Source organism: the organism of the source record quoted next, unplaced genomic scaffold (genome assembly GCF_019419815.1).
Source record: "Pyrus x bretschneideri cultivar Hongxiangsu unplaced genomic scaffold, Pyrus_bretschneideri_v1 Contig28, whole genome shotgun sequence".
In the NCBI taxonomy this organism is placed as follows: Eukaryota; Viridiplantae; Streptophyta; class Magnoliopsida; order Rosales; family Rosaceae; genus Pyrus; species Pyrus x bretschneideri.
In genome coordinates, this window is record NW_025999590.1 from 4,358,233 (window position 1) to 4,371,639 (window position 13,407).

The 13,407-nt window shown below is 36.5% G+C and overlaps 2 protein-coding genes across 3 annotated transcripts; one reads left to right on the plus strand and one right to left on the minus strand.

Annotated features, from left to right (window-relative positions):
- Positions 1–3,725: 3,725 nt before the first annotated feature.
- LOC125479340 (B-box zinc finger protein 21-like) lies at positions 3,726–5,660 on the plus strand. Its single transcript, XM_048588551.1, has 3 exons — positions 3,726–4,147; positions 4,275–4,721; positions 4,948–5,660. Exons 1-3 carry the CDS (start codon positions 3,962–3,964, stop codon positions 5,218–5,220), a joined length of 906 nt encoding a protein of 301 aa, XP_048444508.1. The 5' UTR covers positions 3,726–3,961; the 3' UTR covers positions 5,221–5,660.
- A 3,412-nt stretch (positions 5,661–9,072) lies between these two features.
- On the minus strand, positions 9,073–12,398 carry LOC103930131 (SH3 domain-containing protein 2-like). Of its 2 annotated transcripts, XM_048588324.1 has the most exons (11): positions 12,138–12,398; positions 11,619–11,741; positions 11,464–11,533; positions 11,218–11,369; positions 10,837–10,938; positions 10,349–10,549; positions 10,173–10,235; positions 9,896–10,048; positions 9,734–9,808; positions 9,539–9,637; positions 9,073–9,421 (listed from the first exon to the last, which is right to left on the minus strand). In XM_048588324.1, exons 1-11 carry the CDS (start codon positions 12,183–12,185, stop codon positions 9,413–9,415), a joined length of 1,095 nt encoding a protein of 364 aa, XP_048444281.1. In that variant the 5' UTR covers positions 12,186–12,398; the 3' UTR covers positions 9,073–9,412. The 2 variants fall into 2 exon arrangements, with proteins under 2 accessions (XP_048444281.1, XP_048444280.1); XM_048588323.1 differs by lacking the exon at positions 9,073–9,421 and having other exon boundaries at positions 9,427–9,637.
- Positions 12,399–13,407: the final 1,009 nt, after the last annotated feature.

Genomic DNA, 13,407 nt, shown 5'->3' on the forward strand with positions numbered 1-13,407 from the left:
TTCATAGCAAAAGTGCTTCAAATCTATTTTTAGTGACTAATAAATGTTTTTCCCATTTATGCTTGGCTAATGGATACTTGGAAGTATTTTAGATGTTGACGTTAAGTTGATAAGTTAAATTCATATTACGGGTTGATATGTAGTATTCTTCACGCAATGAATATATTGTTTTTTTGTAATTGAAAAGTTACAGATTTAAGTCTTAGATATAATCTTTTTGTAAAATAAAGATAAAATGGTGTACCATAAACGTTTATTTGATTTTCACAAGAAAGAGAGAGGGAAGCTTTATTGATTTAGAATCGTCATTTTTATGTAGTAGTAGTAGTGTGCGTTAATTTGTGGCTATCTAGCTAGATCTTTATCATGGGGTTCCAGTCAACTTGATGGGCTAGATATTTTTAGATATATACTTTATTTATCAAACTAGTGAACAATCATAGAATAATCATTTGAATGAATAAGGCACGATAAAGCTTCAAATTCTTTCCGGAAAAATCTGCAGAATATCGTTTCTTGTCCGAAATAGGTAGGATGCTGCTGGGTGACCGATTCCCTCTTTTCATCAAAACTTCAAATTCTCACAGGTATGGCCAATATTCCTTTTATGACAGCAACTTGCCATCGAACTTTAACAAGCTGAAATTAATTTCGTACAAATTTGTCCAAAAGAATATGGACTTTTGCTGCTAAATTATTCATTAATTGCTAATTAATCAACAATCATGTTTTTTTTTTTTTTTTTTTAGATAAATGTCACTTATAATGTGTGCAGAAGTAGATTGTTATTTTACATTGAAAAGTAAAGAATTTTGCACGTGATTATTGGAGTTAGTCTAGAATTAGGATGAGTTCGGTGATTGATAAAAGGAGTTCGGTCACTCCCTTGAACTATTACCAATTTTTTGAATTAAACATTTCAACTTCCTTCTTGATATTAGAATAAGGTAGATCTTTAGCAATAAAAAGACATATAGGGTTCTCGAGTATATGCCCCCATACTGCCATTCCAAGAAAATATTTGTATAAACGTTAAAGGTCAAATGTTCGTTAAAAAAAAAAAAAAAGGCTGCAAGGTAAAGGATGCATAAAATTGTATCCAAACGAAAAGGCAAAATTAATCAAATTGTAGTATTAGGGTTAGTAGTCGTTGAGATGAGTTCGGTGATTGATATAAATTAGGTCAAAGTTCGAAACTCTATAACATAACAAAACACAAAAAACGAAAGTGCAGAAATAGCTTTCAGTGCGTAGTACTAGCAACATGAGGAGGTTTTCGGTATGTACATATACCACAAAATACAACCGTCGAGACAGCCGAGATTGCAGGCTCAATCTGCCCTACTTGTCCATGCTACCATAAAGATGTGCATGATTTCACAATTCAAAATTTAAGCCACCCATGCCCCAATTGCAAAAGGGCAAAGCGGCCGATTCAAGATTTAAATATTGAGGGTCCTAGTGTTAAATACAAGTTTATAGATAAAAATAGAGCGCGAAGCGCGTAAAAAAATTTCTGTTTATTCCAGAGGCATTTCATCGAATACTTGATGGCCTTATTGTCGTCAGCCAAATCAAGTTGCGCTCATTTCAATAGATATCGACATATGCCGAAACATTCTAATGATTGATATATAGAAAATTTGTCGAGTGTTATAACATAATCTGTTGAACTATGCTTAGCAGACATTACATCAAACACTTAGTATAGGCACAAAAATGACTCATACCAAACATTTGGAAGGTCCTTAGAAGGCCTTCACATGTATATTTTTTGCACTTCAGATAATCATGAGACCACCTTGGTCTCTAAGTCCATCCGCCCCTACCCATGATCCTTAATTCCTAATAAAAATAACTTAATTAGATCTCATTATATTGTAATCCTTAATTCCTAATAAAAGTAACTTAATTATATCTCATCAGACTATAATATTATATGACAATTAACAAATAATATGTTTTCTATAATACTTCACTACCAGAACCCTATAGGGCAACATTATAGTGTATTACATAAATATGTAATCAATTTGCTCAAAAAGGTGCTAGCATCCACAAAGAACCTCTATTATTTAGTGCTTCAGAGTAAAATAATATTCCAGTATCACGATAAGTTAATAGTGATTTTTGTGCTCGTAGAGCTAAATTTTAAACATAAAATTCAAATTTGACAGTTTATGTGGCATTTGATACAAGTTTTGCTTTTCATTTGATATGTCATATTATATTATTATTTTATTACATTAAACTATTATTAAATTAATAAAATGCATTTAATAATTAATTTAAAAAAGATTTGAAGTTGTTGTCAATTTTGCCAATAAGAGCGAGAGCGGTTAATTCATGTCATGCCACATCAGATTTAATTTTTGGATTATAAAAACATTGCTGATATCTTTTTTTACTGTTAATGATGATTTGGACATTTGAATATTTCTTTTGATGATCTTACACAACTAGATATCAAGTATTTATTACCCAAAACACATGATATATCTTATTGAAGAGTGCTAGAATTAGTAGTTTCACATGTGTGTGTGAGCTTATTCTGTTCATTTATGCTTGTATAAACGTGACTAATCCCATCATTTTCCGTACTTTTTATCCTTAGTTAAACACAAGCCTTCTCTCTCTCTCTCTCTCTCTCTCTATATATATATATATATATTCCATGCATGCCATCCTCAAAGGGAAAGCACAATTTGGTCACTTTCGCCAATTATACATGAGCATGAACTATGAAAGGTCCCTTATTCCTTTTCGAGATCACATGATATCTTCTCTTATCTTGTCACCACCACCACCATCACTACCATATATGAAACGAATTTTCAAGTTTACTTTCTGTGTGTGGTGGAGTGGGGTGGCGAGGAAGTCGTAGCCAGCAACGTTAGCAGGCTCGAGGTCTTGTTCCGATAAACAAAGCCCTCCTCCTCCTAGATTTGGAGATCACATGGTATCAGTTGCAATGTCGATTCAGCATGGGTACGTATAATAAGGTGGTCCCATAAAATGGGGTTTAAAGGTATAATTGAAAAAATAAACAAAAACTAAAAAGTAGATTAAGCTACTTGAAATTCATGATGAACTGATTATTTATCAATTGATTAAGAGCAATTTGAGAAAGAAACAAAGGAAGAAAGATGCACTTCGTTGGGAGAAGAAAATTTGGTTACAGCAACGTGATTACGTAATTTATTCATCTTATAAAGAGAATCTCGTACATATAAAAAGACTGACATAAAACGAAAATAACAATTTAACAATCTCAAACTATCACAAATTGCAACATATTTTCACTTTCTCATGCATCTATATTATCACATCAGTCACATTAGCGTTTGTGTTGCACGTAAGTTAATTTTAGTATGTGAGAAAACTATCCTATGCAGTAATCCTACCCCGACTTTCTCACTTCCTCACCTGCCACCTAATTAAGGGAATATTCTCAAGTAGGATTACCACCACTCACTCGAGGATGCTAAGCAAAAATGCAACTCTCGCCTAAAGAGGAACCGATTACCAAAGCCGGAAATCAAAAACGATAAAACGGGAACCAAAGCTTATCCACAACTAAAAATAGTAAACAAACGAACCCCAAAACATATGGAACTTTTATCCCACTCTCACTTCATAGCTGAACTGGGTTACTGTAATTTGTTGAATATTCACTGACCAAAACCATTTAATAAAGCAACAACCGCCCAACCTCTCAGCATCTTCCTTTTACTCACTCCCACCATTCTCGCTCTGGTAAATTTAGAGAGAGAGAGAGAGAGAGAGTGCCATAAATGGCACCCCAAGATTTCCCAGATATTATTTTATTACTCTCCAGTACTTTTTACCCTCCTTATATTTGTTCTCTTTAATTATCCCCTGTTTTCTTCAGAGAACCTCCACTCCCACTGCCTCCATCTTTCCCCTCTTTACCTATTTCCCTTAGGTTTAGCTTCTCTTCATGAAGATCCAGTGTGATGTGTGTAACAAGGACGACGCCTCGGTGTTCTGCACCGCCGACGAGGCGGCCCTCTGCGACGCCTGCGACCACCGTGTCCACCATGCCAATAAGCTCGCTTCCAAGCACCACCGCTTCTCTCTCATCCACCCCTCCTCTAAGGAGTTCCCTGTCTGTGATATCTGTCAGGTATTAACTAGGTTACCGCTCGATTGTTACTATATATATCTTCCCTCCTTCCCTTTAATTCTCCATCCGGGAAAGATATTAACTTGGCTCGATTTTCTGATTTGGGTTTCTTAATCTTGATCCACAGGAGAGAAGAGCCTTCTTGTTTTGTCAGCAGGACAGAGCGATTCTCTGCAGGGAGTGCGACCTTCCAATTCACAACGCCAACGAGCACACCCTGAAGCACAACCGATTTCTTCTAACAGGTATTAAGCTCTCCGCCACCTCCGCCCTTTACGAATCTCCACCGCCGCCAACTATAGCAACTGCTAGTTCTGAAACCGCCGCTACCGATCTCAAAAAGCATCAACCTTTGACCAAGGAATCTGTTTCCACCGCCTCCCCTCCAATTTCAAATCCAAACCCACCTCCAGTTGCTGCCAAGATTTCAACTTCAACCGCTGCAGTCAACAAAGGCGGTGGAAATTTGGTGGGTGCGACTAGTAGCATATCGGAGTACTTGATAGAGACGCTTCCGGGCTGGCACGTTGAGGACTTTCTTGATTTTTCTTCTGCCCCCTTTGGTTTCTCTAAGGTTTGCATTGATCGATCTCGTTCTTCCCTATAAAATTTTGAAATTTCCGTCCAGAAATGATTTCTGCACACTTCTGTTTATTTTAGTCTCTCGATTCTCGTTTGATTTATTTCATCCTAACGACAATAAGAGATGATGAGTTTGCGGAAACGACATGATTGGTCATCAATTAGTTAATTAGCCTGCTGGATCTGACATCTTGCATTTTTTTGATTGGTGATGGCAGGCCGACAACGATATGATGCTGCCGTTTTCAGATGCCTATCCGGAAAGCAATCTGAACTCTTTCTCATCGGAAAATATGGCGATGTGGGTCCCACAGGCACCGCAAGCTCCTCCGCATCAGTATTCACAGGTGGGCGGTGGGTTCGTCGGGTTCAAAGAGACAAAGGAGGGTACAAACATGAATGCCAGCAACAGACTCTGGATGGACGATGGCTTCACAGTTCCTCAGATCAGTCCTCCATCTCTTGGCTCCAAGAGGTTCAGACCCTTTTGATACAACAAATTGGAGTGGGAAGCCATTTCCGCACACTTTTTTCTCCTTCAGCGCTTTATGTTTTTGTCGCTTGATTCTCGAAGGAGCGCAGACGAAGAAAACTGGTGTGCGGAAATCACCCATTTAGAATTAAACCTCACAAGATCCAATCCTTATATCCTTCTGAAGTAAATTTTAACGCAGGGATTTCGTTTGTTTGTTTGTTTTTTTTTTTTTTTCTTCTTCTTCTTGTGGTTTTACTTCGGTCTCTTCTTCCCACTTTTTGTAAGAGGGGAGTTTTAAAGGCTTTCAACTAACTCAGTTGGGGTGCTTCAGCTTCCTCTTCTCTCTCTCTTCCCTTTGTACTTATTTCGGAATGCAAGCATCAATGTAAATATCAACTGCAACTCTCTGTGATTTTTCATTTGCTTTCAGTTTATAAATTGTGTGGAATTGGAGAAGTGAGTAGATTTTCGGGAAATAGTAGGAAAGGCTTGTTCATATAACTGTAGATTACTTTCTCGATAAAGATTTTAAACGTGTGACGGTTATACTGGCACGTCATGTTATAGATCATATAGGCATTATAATTTGGACGAGTGACATAGTTTGTAATTGACCTAGCTAGAGTGGTGTAACATCACGCGGGGAGTGAACTTATATTCTTGACAGATTTTCTTTGCGAGGATCTCGAAGATCTTTTAATTATATCCGTTTATCGTATATCGTATGATCAATTTTTATCAAATATTATTTATATTTAATTTTAAATTAAAAAAACTTACAATAATTTTTTATCGCATGATGTATAATGAACATATATGATTATAGAATTCTCGGGTTCCTCTTGGAACTTATACAATCATGCAAGCTAGAGGAACCTAGCTAAGGTGGTTTTAACATAACACGGAATGAATTTATAAAACCATGCATGCTAGAGGAACTTAGCTAAGCTGGTGTAACATCACGCGGAATGATTTTATACCATCATGCATGTTAAAGGAATTTACGGCAACATGTTGTAACATGAATGAACTTGTAACGGCATGTAAAGTTATGACGATCATATAAAAGAAGTTACTATTCAAGAGTGTGACGTTGGAATGGAAGGTAGAGAAATTTTAAGTAGATGGTTAATGATGAAGAAGTTGACAGTCGGATGTGGAAAGATAAGTACAGAGAGGCAATGGACCAAAAAACAACAAAAAAAGGTACAGGAAGGCATGGAAAGATGAATGAGGGTCCTTTTTTTTATTCTCTTTGTGAATATTTAGAAAATTGTTTAATCGTGTCTATTCATTGTACATCATGCGGTCAGAAATTATTTTAAATTTTTTATTTAAAAAGGTACATAAATAGTATTTAACAAAAACTGACTGCACGATTTACGATAAACAAACACAATTAAAAGATCTCATAAGACCTCATAAAGAATCCGAAGAAGATCCTCATTCTAGAAAGATGGTCATGTTTTGTCTTGAGGCACAAGGTTTCAAGTCGTATGGGCAAGCGCAGCGTCACTTTCATTTATCAAAACTTGAAAGCTCGTTTGGTTTTGTCTTGGTATAATTAAAACCTCATATGGCCAAACGTCAGTGCAAATGCACTTAGTTTGTTGATTATATTATGCATAAACATTACTCGGCTACATACGATGCCACGAGTCAATTATTCTTACCTGTTAATTACAGTTTGATACGTATAAAGGCAGAATTAGAAGAGTATACAATGAAGTGTATTGTGTTTGTTGGCGAGAGTGAAATAAAATGCATATAAGTTGAGCACATTCCCCCCATTGGGTTCTCTTAGCCTCTGTCCCTGTATACATACAAAGTTAAATTCGTTAAAATCTCGAAAATAAAAATGTATACACACGTAAAACTCTGTTTTAAGTTTTAAATCTGAATGCATATAAATTTTATACAACGTATCTAGTCGAAAATTGTTATTTGTATACGAGATATCTAATCGAAAATTGTGATTTGTTCACAAGGAAAAACCTCAAAGTCCAATCATGTAGGAAATATCCACTTTGACTGGTAGTCCAAATATAAAAATCTTTGTGGATAAACATTAAGCACAAGGCTTTCTTTTTATTTAATTTAATTTTTTTTTTTTTTTGTTTTTTGTTTTTGTGAAGTGTGGTTAACATCGATGTGAAGTGTGAATGTCCAAATGAGGAGAGAAAACCCTAGCGAGTGTCGACTGAATGGTGTCATTTTGTTGTGGGGTCCAGTTAATTGTCTAAGAGATCCCCAAGAATATATAAAAGGAAAGGAATCATCTCCGGATTCCTTCCATGATTTCATCAAATCTTTTTCATCAACTAATCTGAACCCTTAAAATTTGATCTAACGACTACAAACAGATGCCTACTTTAAAAGTTATAATAATTTTAGTCGTTGGATCAAATTTTAAAGATCCGAATTGTTTGATGGGGAGGATTTGGTGGAAGGGATCTAGAGAGGAACCCTTTCCTACAAAATCCTTTGGTTTGGATATTTGAATTTCATGTCAAGCTAAGCTAGTAAATCTTCAATTTTTTTTTTCTTTCAAATAAACGATATTATTTATACTAAAGATCAGCCAACATGATGGCGGACTCGTTGGCGTCGCAGCGATGTGTAGAGATGTGCGATATTTCTTGGGTCAACAGACCCCCATCTTCACTAGTTTTTGTGGTTCAAAATGACAGGTTACCCTACCCTCCTTAATGTAATAGGGGTAGTGGAGGGAGCGACCCAATAGCTTGGCTATGGTGTGTTCCTTGTAACTCCCTCTACTGTACGTAGTTTTCCTTTGTTTTGTTGTTTGCTTGCCTTGTTGTAGGCTCTCCTTGTATTGACTGGCATCTTTGCCTGGGTAATGAATTAACCAATTTCCCAAAAAAAAAAAAAAAAAAAAAAAAAAAGTGGAAGAGTGGGCTAAGCTTCACAATGAGCTAGTAATATGGTTCAAAATCGCCTTTGGTGATAATAAAAAAGAGTAATGCTAACCCTACTAGCACAGTCACACCTGAAAAGAATAATGCTAGATAGACCAACTTTTTAAATCAATTTAAGAATTGTGTGATGTGTCATTAATAGAAAATAAGCACGTTAATCAACACTTATGTGATAATCAAATTATTAACAACCACATCATATGATTTACAAAATATAGTTTAAATAGATAGAATCCTTAATGTTAACTTTCTTGAAAAAATTATGCGTGTTTAAATTGCGTACAAATTCCCGATCAAGTTACACAACCATGGGCCCTATTTGCTTCACTTGCTTATTTTGGCAAATCCTTATTGGGCGGATGTTTACTTTTTTAAACGGGTGGTTCACTTTTTAATTGATAAAGAGTAATGCTACATTTACTATCTTTTAAAATGTTGGTAATCTCACGTTTAAAAAAGCCCTACTTGATTTGGGGGCTAGCATAAATTTGATGCCTTTTTCAATGTATGAACAGCTAAGTTTAGGAGAGCTTCAACCCACTTTAGTAGTTTTACAACTCGCAAACCGATTAGTAAAATATCTGCAGAGAATTTTGAAGAATGTTCTTGTTCAAGTTGATCACTTTATCCTACCAGTGGATCTTATTGTGCTTGATATGGAAGTTGCTCCTATGCATGAGAAGGAGATTCCGATTATTTTCGGAAGACCGTCCATGGCTACCTCAGGGACTAAAATCGATGTGAAAGAAGGTCTCTTAACAATGACAGTCTTTGAGGAGACGATGGAATTCCGAATTTTTTATGCCACGAAGCAACCTGGGAAGGTATATGCTCGTTTTCGAGTAGATACCAAATTGTTCATGCTTACTTGATCCGCAGATGCATGAGACATGCCTTACTCAAAACTGTGATGAGTACGAATTGGAAAGTGAACTTAATGAAATGCAAGCTGCACTTAACGCACTACCAGCGATTGTTGAGGTTAAAAGTGTGCAACAAGTTCCAGGTAATCATGTCCGAGGTCGCCAGCTTTTCGAGGAACTTCTCCCTTTGAGGAACTCAAGCAACTACCCGAGCACTTGAAGTATGCCTACCTTGGTGAGTCGGAAACATTACCCGTTATTATTGATTCTAAGTTGACTAAGGTGGAAGAAGAAAAGCTTTTGAGGGTGCTGAGAGAGCCCAAGACGACATTGGGTTGGACTATAGCGGATATACAAAGTATTAGCCCTTCCATGTGTATGCATCGCATCTTTCTTGAGGATGACGCTAAGCCAACTAGAGATCATCAAAGACGACTGAATCTCAATATAAAAGAAGTTGAAATCCCAGAGCAGAAGCACAAACACAAGCAAATTAAACAGGCAACCAAAAGATTTAAAAGACTGCAGCGACCTTGCTAGCAAGCGCACGCTCCCGCTTTTCAACGTAATTAAAGGGGAACCAACCGGCTTTTCCCTTGCATTCACCCTCAGCCCAGCCATTGTTTGATACCTGCTCAAGGGCAAGAAAATTTAACCTCCATACGAAGGAGAAAAATCCGAACATGAATATAAGATGAAAACATGCAAGCTGGAAAGATGACAGAACCTTCCGGACAACGACATAATCCCCGAATGACAAACTTAACTCCACATCGGTTACAGCGTGGAAGGTGTACATAACCTGCGGTAGGCGAAAGGAAACAATTAGTAGAGACTAAAAAGTCGAACAGACTAAAACTTGGATACAACAACATTAGCATAAAGATACCTCTCCTAAGAAATAGTCCCTCAATTCTGTCAATTCATCATACGTTTCAGAAGCAAAGCTACGGCTGAGATCCTCATACGATGGTGGCGGAGGCATAGTGTCCTCTGTAGGCGGACTAGGTGATGCTTCAATTCGCTGCTTTTCTGACAAAATCTGTCCCAACAAATAGTGTCAATGATCTCTGCTTAAAGCAGCAAGACACTAGAATAATTTACAGCCAAATGAATTGGGAAAGGAAATTGTCTTGCTGAAAGGAAGACTTTAGGATATTTCATACCTCGCCTTCAAGCTGATCAAGTATCTGAAGTACGTTCTGATGATAGTTGCGCTCTGCTTCCACCTTGAATGGGGACGAAAAATGAAAAATTTACAAAATTAATTTCCTTTTCAGTCTTGTAACTAGAACAGGCCAAGGTCTTAATACTTGAATAAAAAGGGGAGGCAATCCTTTACCATCGCAAGAAGCCGCTGAAGAGTCAATCTTTGTTGTTGACCTTCAATAGCAGCCATAGCTGCACTAGCTTCTTTTCCCAATATTGCAACGCTAGACTGCAGCTCCTGAAGCTTGGCTTCAGCAGCTTCTAGTTTCATGATAATATCAGCATTAGCTGCAGAATCCCGTACTTTGGCCTGGCGTCTGGAAACATCTATAGCCTATCCCGGTGCAAGTTAGTATATATAGACAAATCTGAAGGAGTAATAAAAAAACCAAAAACCAAATCACAACAAAGCTTCAAGTAATGAAGCAATCTCAACAAGTTTACATTAAACATCTTAAGATTTTGCGTTCTCTATGATTGAATACCAATGCATGATTGTCTCAAAATGAACAAACACTTTTAAAAGAAAACAAAAAAAGTTAACCGAGAATGTACGATCACCATGTAACATATAAATTCACTGTAGTATAATTGGTAGGAAGCAGAAGAAACTGCATGTACCTGAGCTTCAGCTTCTTGCCGCATTCTAGCATATCGTTGAGCAAGATGTCTAGCATCCTCCAAGGGCGCTCCCACTATCATTGCTCTTAAAGGCTCTGCAACCTACACAGGCAAATTGATAAGCACAGAAAGAGTTATTATGCAAAACTATAGAAAGAAATGGTGAACCAGTTTGTCATATGATGCATAACAACACAAAAAGCAGTCCAGTTCTTGAACCACACATGAAAATGGAAACAATTTTTACTGTAAATTTCTTTCAAAATGATCAAATGCACACGGAAATTAGTCAGTTGAAATTCCATTTGTATGAAACCGGCCCTGGCAATATTTGATTTTTACTTAATATGAAGCATTGTATAGTAATAATTTAACTTAAACCTGTGTGCCAAGGGCTTTAAGTAGAACTCCGCACTCTCTTTCCATTTGGGCCCGAGCTCTTCCAAAACTCAGTGCAGCTCTCGCCAGTGTGTTACCACTGGTGCAAGTCTTTTCAGAACCATATTTCCTGCTATCTTCAGAAAGCTTGGTACCTGTTGAAAAAGTATTATGTATAGCAACTGATAAAACCAACATGTATTCACATCCAAACTCCCAAGAAATCACAACGCATTTCAAGCAACATACCTATTTCAACGTGCTTTGAACCGGCCACAATGTAACCTTCCACTCCGCGGACAATTTCCTTTTGGTAATGCTGTTAAAGAAGAAGCAAAAAACGATAGGTAACACAACTAACGCGATGCTCGTTTAAAGCACAGACAAAAAATAAGCGTAGCAACCTTGGCAGCACGAGTTGATATGTACAGCTTCTCGAGTTTCTGATGCTGTTGAAATTCATTTTCATCCGAGGCAACATTATCCGATCCCCCATATATGCCACCAGAAAATTGTTTGAACACAGCCTGACGGTGTTCACAAAATAATCAAAAGCAAACTCGATAAAGCTTCGACTAACTCTTATGCATTAACGAAGCATAGAACGTTGAATTATATGCCATTTTCGCTTGAAGTTTTTCGAAAATGTAAAAATTAAGCATCCAATTAAATCCGAAAATCGATAAGTAATTAGCAACGCCTAGCTCAAAATTTCAGAAATTCAGCAACATTACACTCCAACACATCCCCAAACAGAGCAGAAATAGTGAAAAATCTATTCGAATTCGAATCGATCCAATTCAACTCGAACAATTATATAAATATTATTCATTAAGCAATCTCAGTATCTCGCAATCAACGCAGATTATGTTCATATCATAATCCATACCGAAATACAAATTCGGAATCAAACAAGAGAGTACCTGCTGTTGCTTGGCGACCTGATCTCTGAGCTTCCTGATTGCCTCCATCAACGGTTGGTCGGAGCTCAGCAGTAAGACTTGATCTGGAGGCTGATTTGTCTGTTATTTTCCGTTAAATGACCGCCACGTCGCCGCCGTCGTGGTGCGATTACCTTTCTTTCTTTTTTTGTTTTTGGAAACGCGATTACCTTTCTTTCTTTCTTTATCTTGAATTAAACGTTAGTCTCCCACTCCTCTTCACTATTTCATTCCTTTTTGTATTTAGTTTATGTGCAGCTGTTCATTACTTTTTTTCCTTTTTCTTATAAGATAAAATAACATGCTTACTACTACGATAACTTGTAAATAAGAGATTTTAGTTTTGATTTAAAAATAATAATAACGAAAAATATTTATGCGGATCCATTGGGCCTATAAGCCCTGCTTTGAATTCAGTAATTGAGCCCAGTCTTTTTTCAATTTTGTTGACAGCCCATTTTGATTTCACTTTTTAATTTTTAGCTTATAGTTTGGAGTTTTCAGTTTTTTTTTTTTTTGAAAATTAAAAACCAAAAAATTCTTACGTAACTATTTTTAGTTTTCAGTTGTTAAAAAAAAAAAAATTAAAACTGAAAATCAAAAGCGAAAATTCTAGGCCGAATTTTGAAATCTCCATTTAGTTTTTTTTATATTTTTAAACTGAAAACGAAATGATTATCAAATGGTCTCTTAGTTTAAGAATCATAAAATTGAAACTTGTGTGTAAAGAGAAGAGCACTATGCTCTAAAGAGTAGAACACCCCCAAAACTACATGGCAAGTAGGGGTAAACATGTGAACAGAAAAATCAATGAACATAATCAAATCGAATAAGTCAATTTTGGCCTAGATTGGTTTTGTTTATTCCGTCGCAGAGATATTTTAAAGAATCTGAATCGTCACAAGGACGAAGATCTTCTTAAAAGTCAAGCAGTGGAGAACCAAAAGGTGTGTTTTTCAGAATAATGGCTCTTGTAATATCCATGAAATAGGTTTTATTTTTCAATATGAAATTATTGCTACTTGTTTAAAGCTTCCTTTTAAGCCACACTTTAAAGATGAAAAAATGATTTATACAGTGAATTATTGTCTGATCGATGTTTATTCTTACTCATATTCTATGTTTTTTTCTTTTTTTTTTTTCATTTTTCTGAAGTCTCTTTGGCACAAAGCTCTCGAGTTCAGAATCTTACTTCAGAAAGCATTTCCATGCCGGTTACTTGGTCTAACTAAGACCTGTCATGCTGTATCTT